At 43.2% G+C, this 21571-nt stretch overlaps 1 protein-coding gene across 2 annotated transcripts in view; it reads left to right on the top strand.

Annotated features, from left to right (window-relative positions):
* Positions 1 to 20067, top strand: part of ASIC2 (acid sensing ion channel subunit 2) — a 491697-nt gene extending 471630 nt beyond the window's left edge. For both annotated transcript variants that reach the window (XM_063459381.1, XM_063459380.1), the window contains exons 7-10: positions 1842 to 1933; positions 2765 to 2844; positions 17965 to 18033; positions 19605 to 20067. In XM_063459381.1, coding sequence (XP_063315451.1) covers positions 1842 to 1933; positions 2765 to 2844; positions 17965 to 18033; positions 19605 to 19706 — 343 coding nt within the window. In that variant the 3' untranslated portion in view covers positions 19707 to 20067. The remainder of the gene's footprint in view (positions 1 to 1841; positions 1934 to 2764; positions 2845 to 17964; positions 18034 to 19604) is intronic.
* Positions 20068 to 21571: the final 1504 nt, after the last annotated feature.

Genomic DNA, 21571 nt, shown 5'->3' with positions numbered 1-21571 from the left:
GTGTAGGACACTCTCTACCTGTTCACACTCAGTAACTGATGGAGTCACGATGTAGGGCACCCTCTACCTGTTCACACTCAGTAACTGATGGAGTCGGGATGTAGGGCACTCTCTACCTGTTCACACTCAGTAACTGATGGAGTCAGGATGTAGGACACTCTACCTGTTCACACTCAGTAACTGATGGAGTCAGGATGTAGGACACTCTACCTGTTCACACTCAGTAACTGATGGAGTCAGGATGTAGGACACTCTCTACCTGTTCACACTCAGTAACTGATGGAGTCGGGATGTAGGGCACCCTCTACCTGTTCACACTCAGTAACTGATGGAGTCGGGATGTAGGACACCCTCTACCTGTTCACACTCAGTAACTGATGGAGTCGGGATGTAGGACACTCTCTACCTGTTCACACTCAGTAACTGATGGAGTCAGGGTGTAGGGCACTCTCTACCTGTTCACACTCAGTAACTGATGGAGTCAGGATGTAGGACACTCTACCTGTTCACACTCAGTAACTGATGGAGTCAGGATGTAGGACACTCTACCTGTTCACACTCAGTAACTGATGGAGTCAGGATGTAGGACACTCTCTACCTGTTCACACTCAGTAACTGATGGAGTCGGGATGTAGGGCACCCTCTACCTGTTCACACTCAGTAACTGATGGAGTCAGGATGTAGGGCACCCTCTACCTGTTCACACTCAGTAACTGATGGAGTCGGGATGTAGGACACCCTCTACCTGTTCACACTCAGTAACTGATGGAGTCGGGATGTAGGACACTCTCTACCTGTTCACACTCAGTAACTGATGGAGTCAGGGTGTAGGGCACTCTCTACCTGTTCACACTCAGTAACTGATGGAGTCGGGATGTAGGGCACTCTCTACCTGTTCACACTCAGTAACTGATGGAGTCAGGGTGTAGGACGCCCTCTACCTGTTTACACTCAGTAACTGATGGAGTCGGGATGTAGGACACTCAACCTGTTCACACTCAGTAACTGATGGAGTCAGGGTGTAGGGCACCCTCTACCTGTTCACACTCAGTAACTGATGGAGTCAGGATGTAGGGCACCCTCTGCCTGTTCACACTCAGTAACTGATGGAGTCACGATGTAGGGCACTCTCTACCTGTTCACACTCAGTAACTGATGGAGTCGGGATGTAGGGCACCCTCTACCTGTTCACACTCAGTAACTGATGGAGTCAGGGTGTAGGACGCCCTCTACCTGTTTACACTCAGTAACTGATGGAGTCGGGATGTAGGGCACTCTCTACCTGTTCACACTCAGTAATTGATGGAGTCAGGGTGTAGGACGCCCTCTACCTGTTTACACTCAGTAACTGATGGAGTCGGGATGTAGGACACTCTCTACCTTTTCACACTCAGTAACTGATGGAGTAATGATGTAGGGCACTCTCTACCTGTTCACACTCAGTAACTGATGGAGTCAGGGTGTAGGGCACCCTCTACCTGTTCACACTCAGTAACTGATGGAGTCGGGATGTAGGACACTCTCTACCTGTTCACACTCAGTAACTGATGGAGTCAGGATGTAGGGCACTCTCTACCTGTTCACACTCAGTAACTGATGGAGTCGGGATGTAGGGCACTCTCTACCTGTTCACACTCAGTAACTGATAAAGTCAGGATATAGGGCAATACCAATTTCACTGATGATGCTCAGAATGCCTTTGCGATGTCCAGGATAGCCACGAGTGTTGTAGGATATTTACACAGAATACCAAGCAAAATATTTAATTATTCATCATGTTGTTGTGCATTCTCTAGAAAGGAGCTTGATGATCTCTGACCCTGTGCTTCTTCTTTACACAGGGAGAACATACTTGTCTTGGACGTGTTCTTCGAGGCTCTAAATTATGAGACGATTGAACAGAGGAAAGCATATGAGGTGGCTGGATTGCTGGGTGAGTTTAGACTTTCTGCAGATTCCCAAATGCCCCAATAGTTCAGGAATATGCCAGGGTTATACCTCAGTACATACCACTTGCACAGCCCTATATACTATTCCCACTGCATACACACACAGCCACAAACACACACACACACACACACACACACACACACACACACAGCCAAAAACACACACTACCTATCAAACACTGAGTCCTGGCTGTCTATACCTTGGTAGAACATTCCATTTTGGATTAAGATCTTTAAATAACAAATTCTTATGACAACATAGGTGCTGTGCTGCTGGGGCTAACGTCATATACAGTGTTTTTAACCGGAAAACTAAGCCAGGCCAGTGTATACACAAGGTCGAGAGGGAATGATTTGATTAGCCTCAACCATCTCAACTGGGAGCCTGTTCTGTGATTTAAAAACTCTGTTCTTTAAATCTCTCTTGAGTTGCAAACATGTGCTTGCTTGTCTGAGACACTATATTCCTTCAAATGTTTTTTTTTCATTTCACAAAATAACCTTTTTTCTTCCAGCTATTCGCTATCTCTGAAACCTGCTCCCCTGCTGCCCTGTTACGGTTTCAGAAATGTCTATCATATCTCTGTCTCCCTCTGTCAAGCAATGTTAAGGGCTGCCGTTGATGTACAGGGCTAGAAAAAGTAGTATGGTAGATTATTATAATGATAGGCTGTAATCCCTGTGGCACACAATACATTAAACTACAAAGTTCCATTCCTTAGACTGCAGAGGGAAAGTGTTAGAGATTTGGATTCTTGTCACTTGCCCTCTGGGCTTGTCTTGTCTTTCTGACATTGCTGTGTTTTCTCCAACAGGAGATATCGGGGGTCAGATGGGACTATTTATAGGGGCGAGTATCTTGACAATCCTGGAACTGTTTGACTATATTTATGAGGTGAGTACAAATTCACTGCAAGTTACACTCAGTGCACGGTGTATACTACAGATACACTCAGTGCTCGGTGTATAATACAGATACACTCAGTGCTCGGTGTATAATACAGATACACTCAGTGCTCGGTGTATAATACAGATACACTCACTGCTCTGCGTATAATACAGATACAGACACTGCTCTGTGTATAATACAGATACACTCACTGCTCTGTGTATAATACAGATACACTCAGTGCTCGGTGTATAATACAGATACACTCACTGCTCTCTGTGTATAATACAGATACACTCAGCTCTCTGTGTATAATACAGATACACTCACTGCTCTCTGTGTATAATACAGATACACTCAGTGCTCTCTGTGTATAATACAGATACACTCAGTGCTCTCTGTGTATAATACAGATACACTCAGCTCTCTGTGTATAATACAGATACACTCAGCTCTCTGCGTATAATACAGATACACTCAGCTCTCTGTGTATAATACAGATACACTCACTGCTCTCTGTGTATAATACAGATACACTCAGTGCTCTCTGTGTATAATACAGATACACTCAGTGCTCTCTGTGTATAATACAGATACACTCAGCTCTCTGTGTATAATACAGATACACTCAGCTCTCTGTGTATAATACAGATACACTCAGCTCCCTGTGTATAATACAGATACACTCACTGCTCTCTGTGTATAATAAAGATACACTCTGTGCTCTGTGTATAATAAAGATACACTCAATGCTCTCTGTGTATAATACAGATACACTCAGTGCTCTGTGTATAATGCCGATACACTCACCGCTCTCTGTGTATAATACAGATACACTCAGTGCTCTCGGTGTATAATACAGATACACTCACTGCTCTGAGTATAATACAGATACAATCAGTGCTCTGTGTATAATACAGATACACTCAGTGCTCTCTGTGTATAATACAGATACACTCAGTGCTCTCTGTGTATAATACAGATACACTCAGTGCTCTCTGTGTATAATACAGATACACTCACTGCTCGGTGTATAATACAGATACACTCACTGCTCGGTGTATAATACAGATACACTCAGTGCTCTGTGTATAATACAGATACACTCAATGCTCTCTGTGTATAATACTACAGATACACTCACTGCTCTGTGCATAATACAGATAGACTCACTGCTCTCTGTGTATAATACAAATACAATCAATGCTCTGTGTATAATAAAGATACACTCAATACTCTGTGTATAATGCAGATACATTCACTGCTCTCTGTGTATAATACTACAGATACACTCAATGCTCGGTGTTTAATACAGATACACTCACTGCTCTCTGTGTATAATACAGATACACTCACTGCTCTGAGTATAATACAGATACACTCAGTGCTCTCTGTGTATAATACAGATACACTCAGTGCTCTCTGTACAGGCCCGTCGCTACCCGACAGGCAAACCAAGCAACTGCTTGGGGCCCCGAGCTGACTATATTTATGAGGTGAGTACAAATTCACTGCAAGTTACACTCAGTGCACGGTGTATACTACAGATACACTCAGTGCTCGGTGTATAATACAGATACACTCAGTGCTCGGTGTATAATACAGATACACTCAGTGCTCGGTGTATAATACAGATACACTCACTGCTCTGCGTATAATACAGATACAGACACTGCTCTGTGTATAATACAGATACACTCACTGCTCTGTGTATAATACAGATACACTCACTGCTCTCTGTGTATAATACAGATACACTCAGTGCTCGGTGTATAATACAGATACACTCACTGCTCTCTGTGTATAATACAGATACACTCAGCTCTCTGTGTATAATACAGATACACTCACTGCTCTCTGTGTATAATACAGATACACTCAGTGCTCTCTGTGTATAATACAGATACACTCAGCTCTCTGTGTATAATACAGATACACTCAGCTCTCTGTGTATAATACAGATACACTCAGCTCTCTGTGTATAATACAGATACACTCACTGCTCTCTGTGTATAATAAAGATACACTCTGTGCTCTGTGTATAATAAAGATACACTCAATGCTCTCTGTGTATAATACAGATACACTCAGTGCTCTGTGTATAATGCCGATACACTCACCGCTCTCTGTGTATAATACAGATACACTCAGTGCTCTCGGTGTATAATACAGATACACTCACTGCTCTGAGTATAATACAGATACAATCAGTGCTCTGTGTATAATACAGATACACTCAGTGCTCTCTGTGTATAATACAGATACACTCAGTGCTCTCTGTGTATAATACAGATACACTCAGTGCTCTCTGTGTATAATACAGATACACTCACTGCTCGGTGTATAATACAGATACACTCACTGCTCGGTGTATAATACAGATACACTCAGTGCTCTGTGTATAATACAGATACACTCAATGCTCTCTGTGTATAATACTACAGATACACTCACTGCTCTGTGCATAATACAGATAGACTCACTGCTCTCTGTGTATAATACAAATACAATCAATGCTCTGTGTATAATAAAGATACACTCAATACTCTGTGTATAATGCAGATACATTCACTGCTCTCTGTGTATAATACTACAGATACACTCAATGCTCGGTGTTTAATACAGATACACTCACTGCTCTCTGTGTATAATACAGATACACTCACTGCTCTGAGTATAATACAGATACACTCAGTGCTCTCTGTGTATAATACAGATACACTCAGTGCTCTCTGTACAGGCCCGTCGCTACCCGACAGGCAAACCAAGCAACTGCTTGGGGCCCCGAGCTGGCCCGGGGCCCCAAGCAGAGCCGGCAGGGCCGCCATCAGGGCATGCGGTCCTGGGGGGCCCGGACTGCAAAGGTCGTCCGGGCCCCACATTCAGTGGGTACATACAGGGTCGCAGGGGGCCCGGTATGTACCCACTGGGCCAGCCTCTTCTCCTGGGGGGCCCAGCAGCCGGTCACCTCAGGGCCCCCCAGAGGCTGGCCCTGCTGACACCCGGCGGGCGCGCGAGGGAGCACTCTCCTCTGAGTGCTTCCTCTTCAGCTCCTTCGCGCACCGTACTGATGCCGGAGCTGGAAGATGACGTCATCTTCCGGCTCCGGCATCAGTACGCAACGCGCGAGGGAGCTGAAGAGGAAGCACTCAGCCAGGGAGAGTGCTCCCTCGCGCGCGCGCCGGGTGTCAGGGACAGGGAGGACATTTAAGTGAGTGGGGGTGGGGGAGAGGGAGGGAGGGAATTTGAGGGGGGAGGGAGGAAATTATTTGGGGGGGAGGGAGGAAATTTGGGGGAGGGAGGAAATTTGAGGGGGGAGGGGAGGAGGGAGAAAATTTGAGTGGGTGGGGGGTGAGGGAGAAAATTTTAGTGGGTGGGGGGGGCGAGGGAGAAAATTTGAGTGGGTGGGGGGCGAGGGAGAAAATTTGAGTGGGTGGGGGGCGAGGGAGGAAATTTGAGTGGGTGGGGGGGAGGGAGAAAATTTGAGTGGGTGGGGGGGGAGGGAGGAAATTTGAGTGGGTGGGGGGTGAGGGAGGAAATTTGAGTGGGTGGGGGGGGCGAGGGAGGAAATTTGAGTGGGTGGGGGGGTGAGGGAGGAAATTTGAGTGGGGGGAGAGGGAGGACATTTGAGTGGGTGGGGGGAGGGAGGAAATTTGAGTGGGTGGGGGGGAGAGAGAGGAAATTTGAGTGGGGGGAGAGGGAGGACATTTGAGTGGGTGGGGGGGAGAGGGAGGAAATTTGAGTGGGTGGGGGGAGAGGGAGGAAATTTGAGTGGGTGGGGGAGAGGGAGGGAGGAAATTTGAGTGGGTGGGGGGAGAGGGAGGGAGGAAATTTGAGGGAGTGGGGGGGAGAGGGAGAGGGAGGGAGGAAATTTGAGTGGGTGGGGGGGAGAGAGAGGGAGTAAATTTGAGGGAGTGGGGGGAGAGGGAGGGAGGAAATTTGAGGGAGTGGGGTGGAGAGGGAGGGAGGAAATTTGAAGGGGGGGAGAGGAAGGAAATGGGGGGAGGAAGGGAGGGAATTTAAAGGGGGAGATGAAGGACATTTGGGGGGAGAGGAAGGGAGGAAATTTGAAGGGGGGGAGAGGAAGGAAATTTGAGGGCGGGGAGGGAGAGGTAGGAATTTGAGGGGGGAGAGGAAGGTAGGAAATTTGAGGGAGGGGGAGAGGAAGGGAGGACATTTGAGGGAGGGGGAGAGGGAGGGGGGAGAGGAAGGGAGGAAATTTGAGGGGGGAGAGGAAGGACATTTGAGGGAGGGGGAGAGGAAGGAAATTTGAGGCGGGGAGGGAGAGGTAGGAATTTGAGGGGGGAGAGGAAGGGAGGAAATTTGAGGGAGGGGGAGAGGAAGGGAGGACATTTGAGGGAGGGGGAGAGGGAGAGGGAGGGGGAGAGGAAGGGAGGAAATTTGAGGGGGGAGAGGAAGGACATTTGAGTGAGGGGGAGAGGAAGGAAATGTGAGGGAGGGGGAGAGGAAGGAAATTTGAGGGGAGAGGGAGGAAGGAAACTTGAGGGGGGAGGGAGGAAGGAAACTTGAGGGGGGAGGGAGGAAGGAAATTGGAGGGGGGAGAGGAAGGAAATTGGAGGGGGGAGAGGAAGGAAATTGGAGGGGGGAGGAACGAAATTGGAGGGGGGGAGAAGGAAGGAAATAAGAGGGAGGGGGAGAAGAAGGAAATTGGAGGGAGGAGAAGGCAATGAGAGGGAGGGGGAGAAGAAGGAAATTGGAGAGGGGGGGAGAAGAAGGAAATTGACGGGGGTAGGGGGAGAGATTGACATCCATCACACACACACAATGCACCCCTTGCACACAGAAAAACACACAATGCATTACACACAGACACACATACACAAGCAATGCATCCCTTACACACAGCAACACACAATGCACCCCTTCCACACACTCAGTGCATCCCTTACAGCAGTGTTTCCCAACCCAGTCCTCAAGGCACACCTACCAGTCCAAGATTTAGGGGTGACCCAGTTGTGTCTTTTTCTTTTTTTTTCTAAAAACACCTTAGACAAAACTGGGTAATCCTTAAATCCTGGACTGGTAGGTGTGCCTTGAGGACTGGGTTGGGAAACACTGCCTTACAGACACACACACTGCATCCCATACATACACAAACTCACCTTGCAGCCCTTACACATACAAACACAGATTCACACAATGCATTCCTTACACACATCAGGACATCCCCCCCCCCCCCCCCCCCCCCCACACACACACACACCCCTGTGAACAAACTCATTGGTGGAACATGAAGGTGGACCCTGGGACCCAGACCTTGAGCTGTGTAAATGGCCCTCAAAAAATTGAGCTGCTTCCCGTTCTCCCAGAACATTGATTTTTGTGACCACAGTTACAAATCGCCTCCAGAGAGCCTGTTCTACACCAGACCAGTGTAGCCAGACGGCAGCTGAAGCCCATCATCATCCTCATCTGGTTGTAAGTAGGCAATCTAGTATATTATTCGTGGCACTAATCTCTAATTTACCTCACATTAAAGGGACACTATAGTCCCCAGAACCACTGCAGCTTAATGTAGTGGTTCTGGTGTCTATAGCCTGTCCCTGCAGGCCTTTTATTGTAAACACGGCGGCACTGCAGCACTGTGTTAGTTAACATGGCAGATCATATGGGTGGGGCACTGTGATGTCACACGGGGGGTGGCAAACTTTACTTTTGCCTAGGGCGGCAAAAATCCTTGCACCGGCCCTGCAGACACTGCATCCCTGTGGGCGTACTCGGGGGGCTGGGGGGGGAAGGACCCGGGTGCAGGCGCCGGGGGGCCCAGACCTTGAGCGTGCATGTGGGGGGGGGGGTTGGAGTTTGGGGGGGCCTCCATGTCCATTTTGCTTGGGGCCCCCAAATTCCTTCAAACGGCCCTGTGTCTGTGTATAATACAGATACACTCACTGCTCGGTGTATAATACAGATACACTCACTGCTCGGTGTATAATACAGATACACTCACTGCTCGGTGTATAATACAGATACACTCAATGCTCTCTGTGTATAATACTACAGATACACTCACTGCTCTGTGCATAATACAGATAGACTCACTGCTCTCTGTGTATAATACAAATACAATCAATGCTCTGTGTATAATAAAGATACACTCAATACTCTGTGTATAATGCAGATACATTCACTGCTCTCTGTGTATAATACTACAGATACACTCAATGCTCGGTGTATAATACAGATACACTCACTGCTCTCTGTGTATAATACAGATACACTCACTGCTCTGTGTATAATACAGATACACTCAGTGCTCTGTGTATAATACAGATACACTCAGTGCTCTGTGTATAATACAGATACACTCAGTGCTCGGTGTATAATACAGATACACTCAGTGCTCGGTGTATAATACAGATACACTCAGTGCTCGGTGTATAATACAGATACACTCAGTGCTCGGTGTATAATACAGTTACACTCTGTGCTCTGTGTATAATACAGATACACTCAGTGCTCTCTGTGTATAATACAGATACACTCAGTGCTCTGTGTATAATACAGATACACTCAGTGCTCTGTGTATAATACAGATACACTCAGTGCTCGGTGTATAATACAGATACACTCAGTGCTCTGTGTATAATACAGATACACTCAGTGCTCTCTGTGTATAATACAGATACACTCACTGCTCTCTGTGTATAATACAGATACACTCAGTGCTCTCGGTGTATAATACAGATACACTCAGTGCTCTCGGTGTATAATACAGATACACTCAGTGCTCTGTGTATAATACAGATACACTCAGTGCTCTGTGTATAATACAGATACACTCAGTGCTCTCTGTGTATAATACAGATACACTCAGTGCTCTCGGTGTATAATACAGATACACTCAGTGCTCTGTGTATAATACAGATACACTCAGTGCTCTCGGTGTATAATACAGATACACTCAGTGCTCGGTGTATAATACAGATACACTCACCACTCTCTGTGTATAATACAGATACACTCAGTGCTCTCGGTGTATAATACAGATACACTCAGTGCTCTCGGTGTATAATACAGATACACTCAGTGCTCTGTGTATAATACAGATTTACATTTCGTTTGGGCAGCAGATCTAAGCTTTCTGCCATTTCCATCAGTTGTATTTTTATCTACCTCCGTGCTGTGTCTACTGAAATTAAAAGGAATTAAAAAGCTCTCTATCCAGGATTTATGAATGAGTTAATAGCTGCAGACTGAGATCCTCTCGGTTGAGTCCTGTCTCTGGCGGAGAACTCTCAGATTCTCTTCTCGCTCACACTGTGCACCCCAGTCCTCTCACTTCCCAATTCAACTAATTCCCACCTAACCTATATTCTGTAATTTTGTAACAGTGCATGAATTGTCTGTTACGTTGTGTTATATATTTTTTTTTTATATATATATATATATATATATATACTGTGTAGCGTGTTTTTAAGATATTTCTAATACATTTAAAACGCTTGAAATGGAACTCATTGTTCTTGAGGTATATATGGCATGCATTTAATTAACCCAGCTAAGCCGAGCATTCTCCTTGCTACTGCGCACCATGCGTTGTAAAATAAATTACTAATTATTACAGATAGCATGAATTGGAAAAAAAAGACAAAGCGGAAGAGTAGGTGTGGTGGATGCTGTGAAATATAAGGGCTGAAAAGAGTTATACGCACATGAGGCAGCGACAGCTTGGGGAATTGACTGAACTGATCTGAGGATTTACCAGTAGACAAAGTACTCCTTATTTTGTCATAAGCTATCCTTTGACTACATTGGACATTCACCAATGTTTGTATAAGCATGTTCTTTATGAGATGCTCAAAACTAATTTGGAGACAGAGTCCATTTAAAATCAACCTGCCATGACAGATATAGGTTTGCAGTTTTCTAAGCATCTGCTTAACTCGTGTTAAACAATTAAGTGTTTCTTCCTTTAATACTATTAAAAGCTCATATTTTCATTTATTTCCATAACACTTCTCTCCTCCTGAGAGCATCAGTCATGTTTTCAATGGGCGTTATACCTAGTGTTAGACACACCTCTTCCGTATTCCCCAGTTTGGGAGCACAGACTTGCTTTCAGTAACAGGTTAAAGGCCCCCAACACTTTATGTTGGTTTTGCGTAAATAAAATGTATCTATTCTCTCGCTCTCCATTCTCAGATTGAATGTCCAAAGCTGATGCAGTAAATCATTCTGGATGTTTATCTCCATACTGCTGCTGGTGCTGCTCTAGCAAAGAGAGTGGGTGTCAATATATTATGTCATATCTTGGCACTTGCTGGTTTTATAATGAGCGGTTTTATAATGAGGGTAAGCAAGGGGCAAGGCTGGGCAGCCCAGGGTATAGAGAGAATAAAAGTACACTGCGTGTGTGTTGGTGTTTGTGTGTGTGCGCGCACTTGACTGCATTTACATCTGTGTGTGTAACCATCTTTAGGTGGATGTCAGTATGGCTGTTTGTGTACAAGCATCTTGCTGTGTTTGACAATCTATGTGTGTGAGTGTCTGTGTGCATGAGCACGTCTTGTATTTATTTTGGTAAAACTGAGTGTACTGTCTGAAGTGACTTAATATTACATTAAGATAATAATATAAATTAAGTTATAAAGATAACATCTATCAGTAAAGTCGGATTTAATATGCAATTCGGTGTGACAGAGTGTAGAAGTACTAATAATAGCTCCAATTTTAGCACTGACCCACTGATGACAACTTAGTGACAGTAACTTGTCTTGGGATTGGTGAAGTGGCTAAAGGAAGAGACAACTGAATTTTGGCATTTTTCGCCTTTCACCGGATTTTTCACAGACACCGAAAATGTATCTGTAACGGAATGCAGTATATTAGTCCACGATATCCGTTGGTATCTTCAGGTAATCCACAGTCAGAGCAGAAAGCACGGCAATATTCCCAATCCTCCCAATAACCGGACGAAACACAGTTTGGGAGTCAACTAACTTGCTTTATTCACAGACTTCCATATTTATGCAGTTCCCCCTGCAAGGGGTTTCCTTACAGATTTCACAGGGGATTTCTCCCATCAGGCATTGTAATTATCCCAACAGGCATTGCTGCACGAGAGGGATACTCCCACTAAAATGGACGATTAAGTGGATTATCCCCTCGTGTAGCAAAACCGACAATTTATACAGAAATCTATATTTTATACAATTTTACTCGCTTTTAGACGAATGACCATTCGGTAGATAGCTGGGGTCGGCGGGCACATTTAGTGAGAATACCGCTCCGATCCCAGCTAAACTAACCGAACGCCGCACAAAATACATTAAGACATTGAGTTCGGTTTAAAAGTACCGAACATCGATGGGGAACAGAATGTGCCGAACGCGGAACTCCCGAACGCTCTGGAAGTCCAGCGGTGTTCGGATCATTGAGTAGCCGTTTTCAGTTCCAGGCTCTCGAGGACCGAACACCGCTGCAGAGACAAAGGATCCAAGATGGCCGACCGCCGCATGGTCGGTAGCCGAACGACGGCCACCTAGGAGAGCCCTTAATTACCGATTGCAACATTGTTGCAATCGGTTAATTGGTGCCACACGACTGGTGAGTGGGTGGTCTACCTGGGGAGCCCGCATTCGTATGGCGAACGGCCTGGATAGCCGTGGTTCGTCAAACGAAAGGGATTTGTATGCTGGCAGCGTACGGCTGCCAGCATGCGAACGGCCATAATACGGTACATACACAGTTTAAAATACACAGTACATATTCAGCCTACGGACAACCTTTAATAACTACAGTCCAGAAGTGGCTAGGTTTGCCACAGTATCTAGTAATTTTTTCTCATTGATTTGCTTTGACAGTCTCCAGTGTGCTTGCTAGAAATTTTCAGCATTTTTTTGAAGAAAGATTGATTCAGTCAATTTTTAAGTGCACAAATCTTCCCGCAATGAGGAATCCAATGTCTTTTTTTTTTTGTATTTTCACAATGATATCAGGCTCGTTTTATTTGTACAGCTTACTGCCTGTACTTTTATTCGCGTACACAGAAATAAAAAATGACCTTAATACCAAGCAAGATCATGTAAAATTAGCATTAAATTGCACTTGTTTTTCTAATTAACTTTAATATCCCTCCTCCTGTGAAGCCACATGAGAATTCCCTATTTTAGTCCCCCCTCCCTTCATTACTCTTTCTAATTTTCTTTACATCTGTCTCTTTAGCTCTTATCTCTCCACCTTTCTCTCTGATTGAAAAATCGTGCATGCATGAATGCCATTTTAATGGCATCAAGAATATAAGCCCTCTGCAGAGGAGATAAGAGAAACGAGTAATGGGTTTCACTCGTCATTTTACTTAATGTACCAAAGTACTTGGCTCCGGGTGTACCTGTTTCATTTAAGTGGACGTAAGTAGGTTCTTGCATTCTCAAGAGCCCCTTCCTGAGTCGCTTGCAGGAAGGGGCTAATGCACCTTGCACTACTGTGATGGTCAGAGCATCATGGCCTCTAAAGTACGCAATACATTAGCACTACTTTAAAGATACTGTAACGATATACGTGTAAAAGGCACTTCTTAGAATAAGCCTAAACCTGCGTATATTTGATACTGTTAGTAGAACATATCCTGTTGTACATTTTCCTAGGCATTTTCTAGGTACACCCTGTATTGAAGGTAACAAACATCTACATTGAAAGAATTCTTGTTCTGTCTAATTGATCGGAACAGTGAGAGCATGATTGCTGTACATGGCATCCCCGATGTTTGTAGACCACTTTCCCCATAATAATCAGTTAGCCTAGAGCAGTGCTCCTCAACCCTCTCCTCAAGGAACATCCAACATTCCCGGATTTAGGGATTACACAGGTATGTCTGTGTTTAAAAAAATAAAAACACCTTAGACTCTTCTTCTTTTTTATTTTCTAAGCACCTTAGACACACCCTGGTAAGGTGTGTGTTCAGCAGCACCATAGGAGTCTCATTGCAGGAAAAAGGTGAATAAAAAGCTTTTTTTTAAAAAATATTTTGAGTGCAAAAAGGAGTTATATTTCTTGTAACGGCACCCCGGATATGAGAAAGTAAGTTATCGAATACTCCTAAGCGACGAACAGAAATCATACGAATTATGCCCCCAAGCACGAGACGAGGCTCTGTGTTGAGGGTCAAGCAGGATCTGTTTAATGGTGGCCACATGTCAGCCTTTTATGCAGGTCATCCAGCAAGGGACAATCCCATAGGGACCTTGTGGAAGATTGAGACATTTTTACAGTATCCAATCATATGCATTTACAGTATGAAAACACTCCCACACAAACAGTGAAACTCCTCCTCTCTATCCTGGAGATAATTGGGTTAAGAGCCTGAAGTAACTCAATTAGCTCCAGGTATAGAGAATATCCCCATTTTACAATAACAGTAAAAACACATAAAAATATATAATTCCTATTTTACCGAACGGAACCCCCACGTTTGACATATCCCCAGATAGCTTGGATCTGAGCGCTCAATATAACTGAACAGTGTTCAGATGCCATACATACAGTCAAATCGCCATTGAGCTAAAAGTGTGTTCATTGTGCGTTCGGCAGAAAGAATGAGCTCCATGAGTTTAGCTATCTGGGACAGTTCCGTTTGTGGATTGTCAATATATATGAACTGGAACAAAGAGATGGATAGTTGGTGATCTCAGCGGTGTTCATGAGAAACAGTGTCCGAAATTAGTTCCATGTAGTTGTCGACGAACACCGCTGGGCGTTTGACTGTCCAAGATGGCCGTCGCCACGTGTTAGTTCATACGAACGACGACCACCCAGACGACCTTTCGGGAGTTGGAAGTGGCTGCAGTTAACTACAATGTTAATAAGGTCAGAAAGGTTAAAGAGCAGCACACTTCCCTGCTGGGTGGCCCGTCATTCAGTAGTTCGTTCGTCTTTTAGGGAATGCAATCAGGGAACACACGAACAACCGGGGACTGGCAAACATAACTAATAGCCTAAAATAACAATCCAGAGGCAGAGAGGTCTGCCACATATCTAGATATAGACTGTAGTATTCCTATAGTGTTCCTTTAAAAGAAAATACCGAGCATCATAAGCCATACAGTTTAGTGTAGTGGTTATGGTGCAAGGAGCCTAATGTTACTGCTCCTCACATTTTTTGTCAAGGTGTTTTTAAGTGGTTTGACTGCCAGGGAGACTGAAGAAGCTTCCTTTTCTCATTATTCTGCAAAAACATATACATGGATTATGCAGGTATTAGCCGAGCTCAATAGCCATTAACCCCTTTAGCAATGCTAAAAATGAGAAAGGCTTTCTATCACAGGGAATTTTCTGTCAGATAAATGGAAAAAAAAGGCTTGCAGCTTCTTTACACCATAACCGCGATTATAAATTATTACAATAGGAATAAGAAATAATTCAAACATAAAAAATCATGTTTTTTATGTTTCATAGAATTGAAACACGTTTTCCCTATTTTCAAATAAAACTGCTCAGCTCAGCCCTCTGGACTTATGGAATGCTGCTTGTTAAAGATAAGGAAGATTGTCACCAGAGGTTTTAATGAAAGAAATGTAACTTTATCTGCTGTACACATTCTCTAATCATAAAACGCTCTTCAAATCGTATCAGATATGCTACACTTTGCATCTCCGTGTTAGAGCTATTGCCCTTTTTAAATTCTTCCAATATCCTTTTAGTTATTCCATCTGTAGTTCTCATTAATATGCTATCTACAACCTTACTTTATCAATTATATATATATATATATATATATATAATTTTATGATATTTTTTATTTTATGGTAAGTTAAAGGGACACTATAGTCACCATAACAACTACAGCTTATTGTAGTTGTTCTGGTGAGTATAGTCAGAAAAGAGGCAGTGTTTACACTATAGCCTAGGAACACCTCTGGTGGCCACTCCTCAGACGGCGAGTAGAAGTGCTTCCTGAGTCAGTACTGCACACAATACTTTCCTGTGTGAATGCATTGTGATTGGCTGAAATCATCAAGGAGGCAGATCGGGGGTGGAGGGGGGGTTAGTGGGTGTAAAAATAAGGTGGGTTTTTACTATATTTTAACGGGGCAAGCAGAGGTCATAGGTGCTAAATAATGTTTCCCTTTGTCTGATGAAAACAAATTTACACTTTATTTCAACTATTTTGTTTTGTCATTAAAGAAAATATTTAACGTAATACATACCTGCAAATATATATATATATTAATTCAGAATTGGCTTACTCATTATTTTGAGATTTTAAGTAATAATTTCCCTGAAAGTAATAATCCTAACGATTAAACTGATACTTGCAATTTTATTATAGGGACACTAAAGTCACCCAGACCGCTTTATCTCAATGAAGCTGTCTGGATGAAGTGTCCCTGTCATTGTAAGCCGCAGTGTAAAATACTGAAGGGTTAAACAGAACGCCAAAGGCTGTCTTCTAGGAAGCCACTAGAAGCAGTTCTACTCCCCTGACCAGTTGCGTACATACCGCGGTCACAGCTGCGACCAGGCCCGTCACTCCAGGGGGCCGGCCACCCTGCGGACCCCCGCAACCAGGTACCAGCCGCAATGTTTTGCAGCCCCGGCCTGCACGGCAAACCACCGGGGCCACATGTTAAGAGGTCCATCGGGTGGCCCATGCTGTCAGGGCCACCCGATGAACATGGATTGTCAGGGGGCCCGGTCAGCACTGGGCGCTTTAACAGCGCTACCGGGCCCCCTGTGATAACATCACTGCTGGGAGGAAGTGACTCTGGGTCACTCCTCCCAGCATACAGAGAGCCCGCGCGGTAGGAAGCAGGAAAGAGTGGGAACCACTGGACCCCAGGGAAAGTCACAAAAGGTAGGAAATATTTTGTGTCTCTGTGTGTGTCTCTATATGTGTGTATGTATGTGTGTGTCTGTGTCTCTGTATGTGTGTGTGTGTCTCTGTATGTATGTATGTATGTGTGTGTCTTTGTATGTGTGTGTGTGTGTGTGTGTCTCTCTGTATGTGTGTATGTATGTGTGTGTCTATGTCTCTGTATGTGTGTGTGTATGTATGTGTGTGCCTGTGTCTCTGTATGTATGTGTGTGTGTCTATTTTGTGTGTCTGTCTATGTCTGTGTGTGTCTCTGTATGTGTGTGTGTCTGTGTCTCTGTATGTGTGTGTCTCTGTATGTGTGTGTGTCTGTGTCTCTGTATATATGTATGTCTATATGTGTGTGTCTCTGTATCTCTGTATATATGTATGTGTCTATATGTGTGTCTCTGTATGTATGTCTCTGCATGTGTGTGTCTCTGTATGTATGTGTCTGCATGTGTGTATGTATGTGTCTGTGTGTGTGTATGTATGTATGTATGTATGTGTCGGTCAGGGGGGTGTTTGTGTCTGTATGTATGTGTCGGGGGGCCCACGGTCAGGGGGGAGAGGGTCAGGGTAGGCGGGAGAGGGTCAGGGTAGGGCGGGAGGGTCAGGGTAGAGGGAGGGAGGGAAGGGGGGGCCCATGGATCAGTTTCGCACCTGGGCCCCATGGATTGTGTGTACGCCACTGCCCCTGACTGAGTAAAACTGCAGCTTAGAGGAAAACTATGCACTCAATGCATTCCTAAGAGAAGCGTTGAATGCTCAAGTGGAGCTCTCTGCCTTGCACATCAAGTCCCCAATGCTCATCTACAAGGAGCATTTGATTGGACCACCTACGAAAGAAGGGACGCTTCCTCAAAGAAGTTGCAAGAGACAGAGAGGTGAGCAGTGCCAATGGAGTCTCGGCACTTAAAAAGTGTGAGCAAAAAGTAAAAAAAAAATGTTTTTATGCCAAGCGGGGGTTGGGGTAGGTGAATGATTTCAATTAGCCTTGTAAAATTTAAAACAGTATTATTTTTGTGTGCGCTGTTCCTTAATCTGTTACTTTGTATATATTTTGGTCTTTACAGCAGCACCACTACTTACAAATATATGTTCCGGGTGTACCCCATATTAGATAGATGTATTGAATAGCTAACCTCAAAAATATATGATGTATAGTGAGTAACATTTGTTCTTTTAACCTTTCTGAGAACAACATGCAACCTATGACTAAATACTATGTCAATGATATACTACATAGTGCTAATCTGTGATGGCTTCTTCCACGTTTTATTGTTGTGAAATATTCTAATTTTGGTTATTTTCAGCTGATCAAAGAAAAACTGTTGGATCTCCTTGGAAGGGAGAATGAGGATGGAAGGCGAGCAGAGGATATGGTGAGTTGTCCGTACGGGTTGGATGCTACGTAACAGGATGTTAATTAACCAAGACTCATTGCAGATATCAATGTGTACATATAAAGTTGTGGTCAGGTGTAGTTGTGTTCTAACACAGGTAGAACTGGGGATTAGTGCTTTATGGGGGTTCTAGAATCTACACGAAGCGGACTAAAGCAAAATTTGCAATCAGGAACATTTTCTAGATATGACATATCAAGGCATGTATTGGCCAATGATCAATAGTATAATCCCAGGATGGCTATTCTACACATCTGTCCTGATATATTGTTCTGTCATACCAATGGCAACAGGCAAGTATTCTTTAGCTAATAAGTGGTTCTCAAAATGGAGCTTATTGAAGACCTATAATCAAGTTCCAAATATTTAAACAAAAGAGGTCTATCTATAAATTGTGAATTGTTGGTGGTCCTAAATGTCCAACGTAAGAATCATGACTGCTTTAGAGTTTTCTAAAACTTAGTACTGAACTGATATTTTGAAGAGATGCACAAAACTGGTAGTAGAAGACAGTGGGCAGAGTACAATGGGCAAAGCCTCTCCGATCCCCGGTTTTCTACGAAGTGAATCTACTAATATCAAAGATGTTACAATGTTTAGCTCTACAGAACACAAAGAGAACTGGTGTTTCTTACTCAACAGAATGAGGTCACTTGTATTCCACCGTAGTGCTTATTTACTATATCTATTTTTATCCAATGTGGCTATATCTGCTCACACTACAAGAATGATGATGACACATATGGAGCATAAATGTCCCTCTTGTGTACAAATATAAATTGTGTTCTTAATATGATTTGTCCTTTATAATAGTGGTTTAAAAGGGTATATAAATATATATTTTTTAATGTCCATATAAAAAAAATATTTATGTTATTGTTTGACCCATTTTCCATATTCCTAAAGTGAGACAAAACATTTACTATGATATTTTCTTAGCTCAACTAGAAACTGAAGTTGAATAACGTTTTCATTCTCTATATACACACACACATTTCTGATGGTATTAAACAAATTTTCACAAATCCGCTCATTGGGTTTTACAGAATTACTTGAATGGTCAAGATTTGGTACATTTCTTTTATTCGACTTTTAAATCCACTTTGAATTACAAACAATTCACAATTTAGTGAATAAATAGATTATGTTTAAACGAGCAGTAAATTTGCAAGAATACTTAGATAGTGTGATCTTCCAAATACACACGGCGGTATTCATGAAAATGAGAATTCAAGGTGAATTCAAAGTGAATTTCAAATTTAAGGCCAGAGTAGCTGAATGGAAAGCATAGCTGACTGAAATAACTTTTCCAGTTTTGCTATTTTGGCCTTACAGGAACACTATAGGGTCGGGTACACCAACTCATCTGCCTCCTTGGCTGACATCATAAGAAGTGGTGATCTCAGCCAATAACAATTCTCAGTGTAGTGAAGAACCCTATCTGTGTTAAACCCAAATATACAAATGATATTCTACAAAAAAAAACAAAAAAAAAAAAGAAAACAATAAAATAAGCTGCTTGACCATCTACTTATTTTCTCTCTGTGCAGAGCACTTGTGACACCATGCCAAACCATTCAGAAACTATTAGCCACACTGTGACTGTCCCACTGCAGGCCACCATGGGGACACTGGAGGAAATTGCCTGCTGATGCCTTGAGAAAACTGCCGCTTTATTTGTGCCAAAATAGCAGCAGATGCAGCACGGTGGACTACGTGGGATGCTCCCCCCACTCCCCGTGGTCCCTGAGCAGGAAAGAGAAAGAAGGTTTGATGGGACTGAGGAGGCGAGAGACCGGATACTGCCAAACTGTACACAGCCCTGCATGCACGCAGTGTTTATGGTACTAATCCTCCTGTGATGTGTGAGGAGACCCCTTTCCCGGACAGACACACATTGTGCACATGCATCACACTCTGCCCAGTTCTGTGTCTGAGGCTGATTCATAAAGGGTTTTCTTTTTTTTATAAAATAAACAAAAATAAAAATAAAAATTCAGTCATTAATGAAAAGAGTTTTTTTTTTTCTTGGTGAAGTTACATTGAGGTATCTATTATATATTGTATAAAGTAGGCTGGCCAAATCTTAGGTAGGTCTTGTAGTTTTACAATGCCCATGATGCATTGCCAATGCTCAGGTTGGCAAAGCATCATGGGAGTTGTTATTTTATATCATCGCGGGAAGGGGAGCTTCCTATTTACCCTATTTGCTGAATAGAAGTGTTTTTTAAAAAAAAAAAATGTACCAGTGGTTAAAATTTGTAGCTTAGCGACCATTTGAAGTAACATGAATGACAGTCATTAATTAAATACTCCAATAAACATTATTCAGTCTTACTATAGTATATACTAAATTAAGTTCTGCAAAAATTCCTTCACTAGACTCTTCCCAGTGTCGGAGCAGTCGTCACGGCAGGGATACTGCAATAAACATTTGCTTTTGGACAATGGACGGAAGCCAGGCCAATGCAATTGAGGAGATTTATCAATGTGTTCTGTTCTAAAACGTGCTCAGTGTACTAAAAGTGAGACAATCACTACGAAAAGCCAATGGAACAAGCAGGAGCATCTTATTGCTGACTCTTCCAATCTTTTGGGACATTTTTGCATGAATTAAAAAAAAAAAGTAGAATTCTGTTAAATCTACCACATTGCATTTGTCCCAACTAGAAGGAATCCATTTAAATTGCGGCCACCCGCCCCCACGATAAAAAAAAGAAATGGCACCCAATCTATTGTTTAGAACCACTGATAGAGATTGGATGCATCAAGAAGATTATCTGATATCTGTGTGTTTGAGGTGGTTTGGTAGAACAAACGTGGATATAGATTAACGGATAAACTGTTTATAGTGTGTCCAGAGTAGCTCATTGAAGCATGGTTGCTTTTTCCAGAACATAAAGGAAACTAAGTGAAAGCCATAAGGATTAGACACTAACTATCACCCCTGATCTCCCCCTCCCCCCCTTGCCCTCCTAAATATAGTAAAATCTTACCTTATTTCCAGTCTGCTGGTGCTGGCTCTACCCCTGATCTGCCTCCTTGGCTGACATCATCAAAAGTGATGATCTCAGCCAATCACAATGCAGGGATAGGAACAGGAGAAAGAAGTTACAGTTGGGCGTTCTAAGATACATACAAGTGCCTGATCACACTGCCTGTTTAATAAGATAATTTGATTTAAAGAAACTTACAGTGATAACACTGCAATTATATTAAAAAAAAAAAGATGCATTAAAAAGAACCAGTTTGATACCCGTATTATAGGTCTAATAGGATTTCGGATTAGGGGCACTTAAAAGCAATTCAGGTTAGGGGGATACCTAACTGCAAGATGGTAAGAACTGTAATTCCTATCACTATCATCCATAACTAAAATTATGGTTAAAAGGGGCATTGTGAAGGTGAAAGATAAAAAATGCAGCAAACTAAATTTATACCCTAAATGTCTGAAGGTACCCATGGTAAAAGTGTGCATTCTGATGCTTATGTAAATAGAGGTTGTGGGGGAATGGTG

The sequence above is a fragment of the Pelobates fuscus genome, chromosome 6 (genome assembly GCF_036172605.1).
Source record: "Pelobates fuscus isolate aPelFus1 chromosome 6, aPelFus1.pri, whole genome shotgun sequence".
Lineage (NCBI taxonomy): Eukaryota > Metazoa > Chordata > Amphibia > Anura > Pelobatidae > Pelobates > Pelobates fuscus.
The sequence above is the reverse complement of the archived record's forward strand: the minus strand, read 5'-3'. Positions and strand labels throughout refer to the sequence as shown.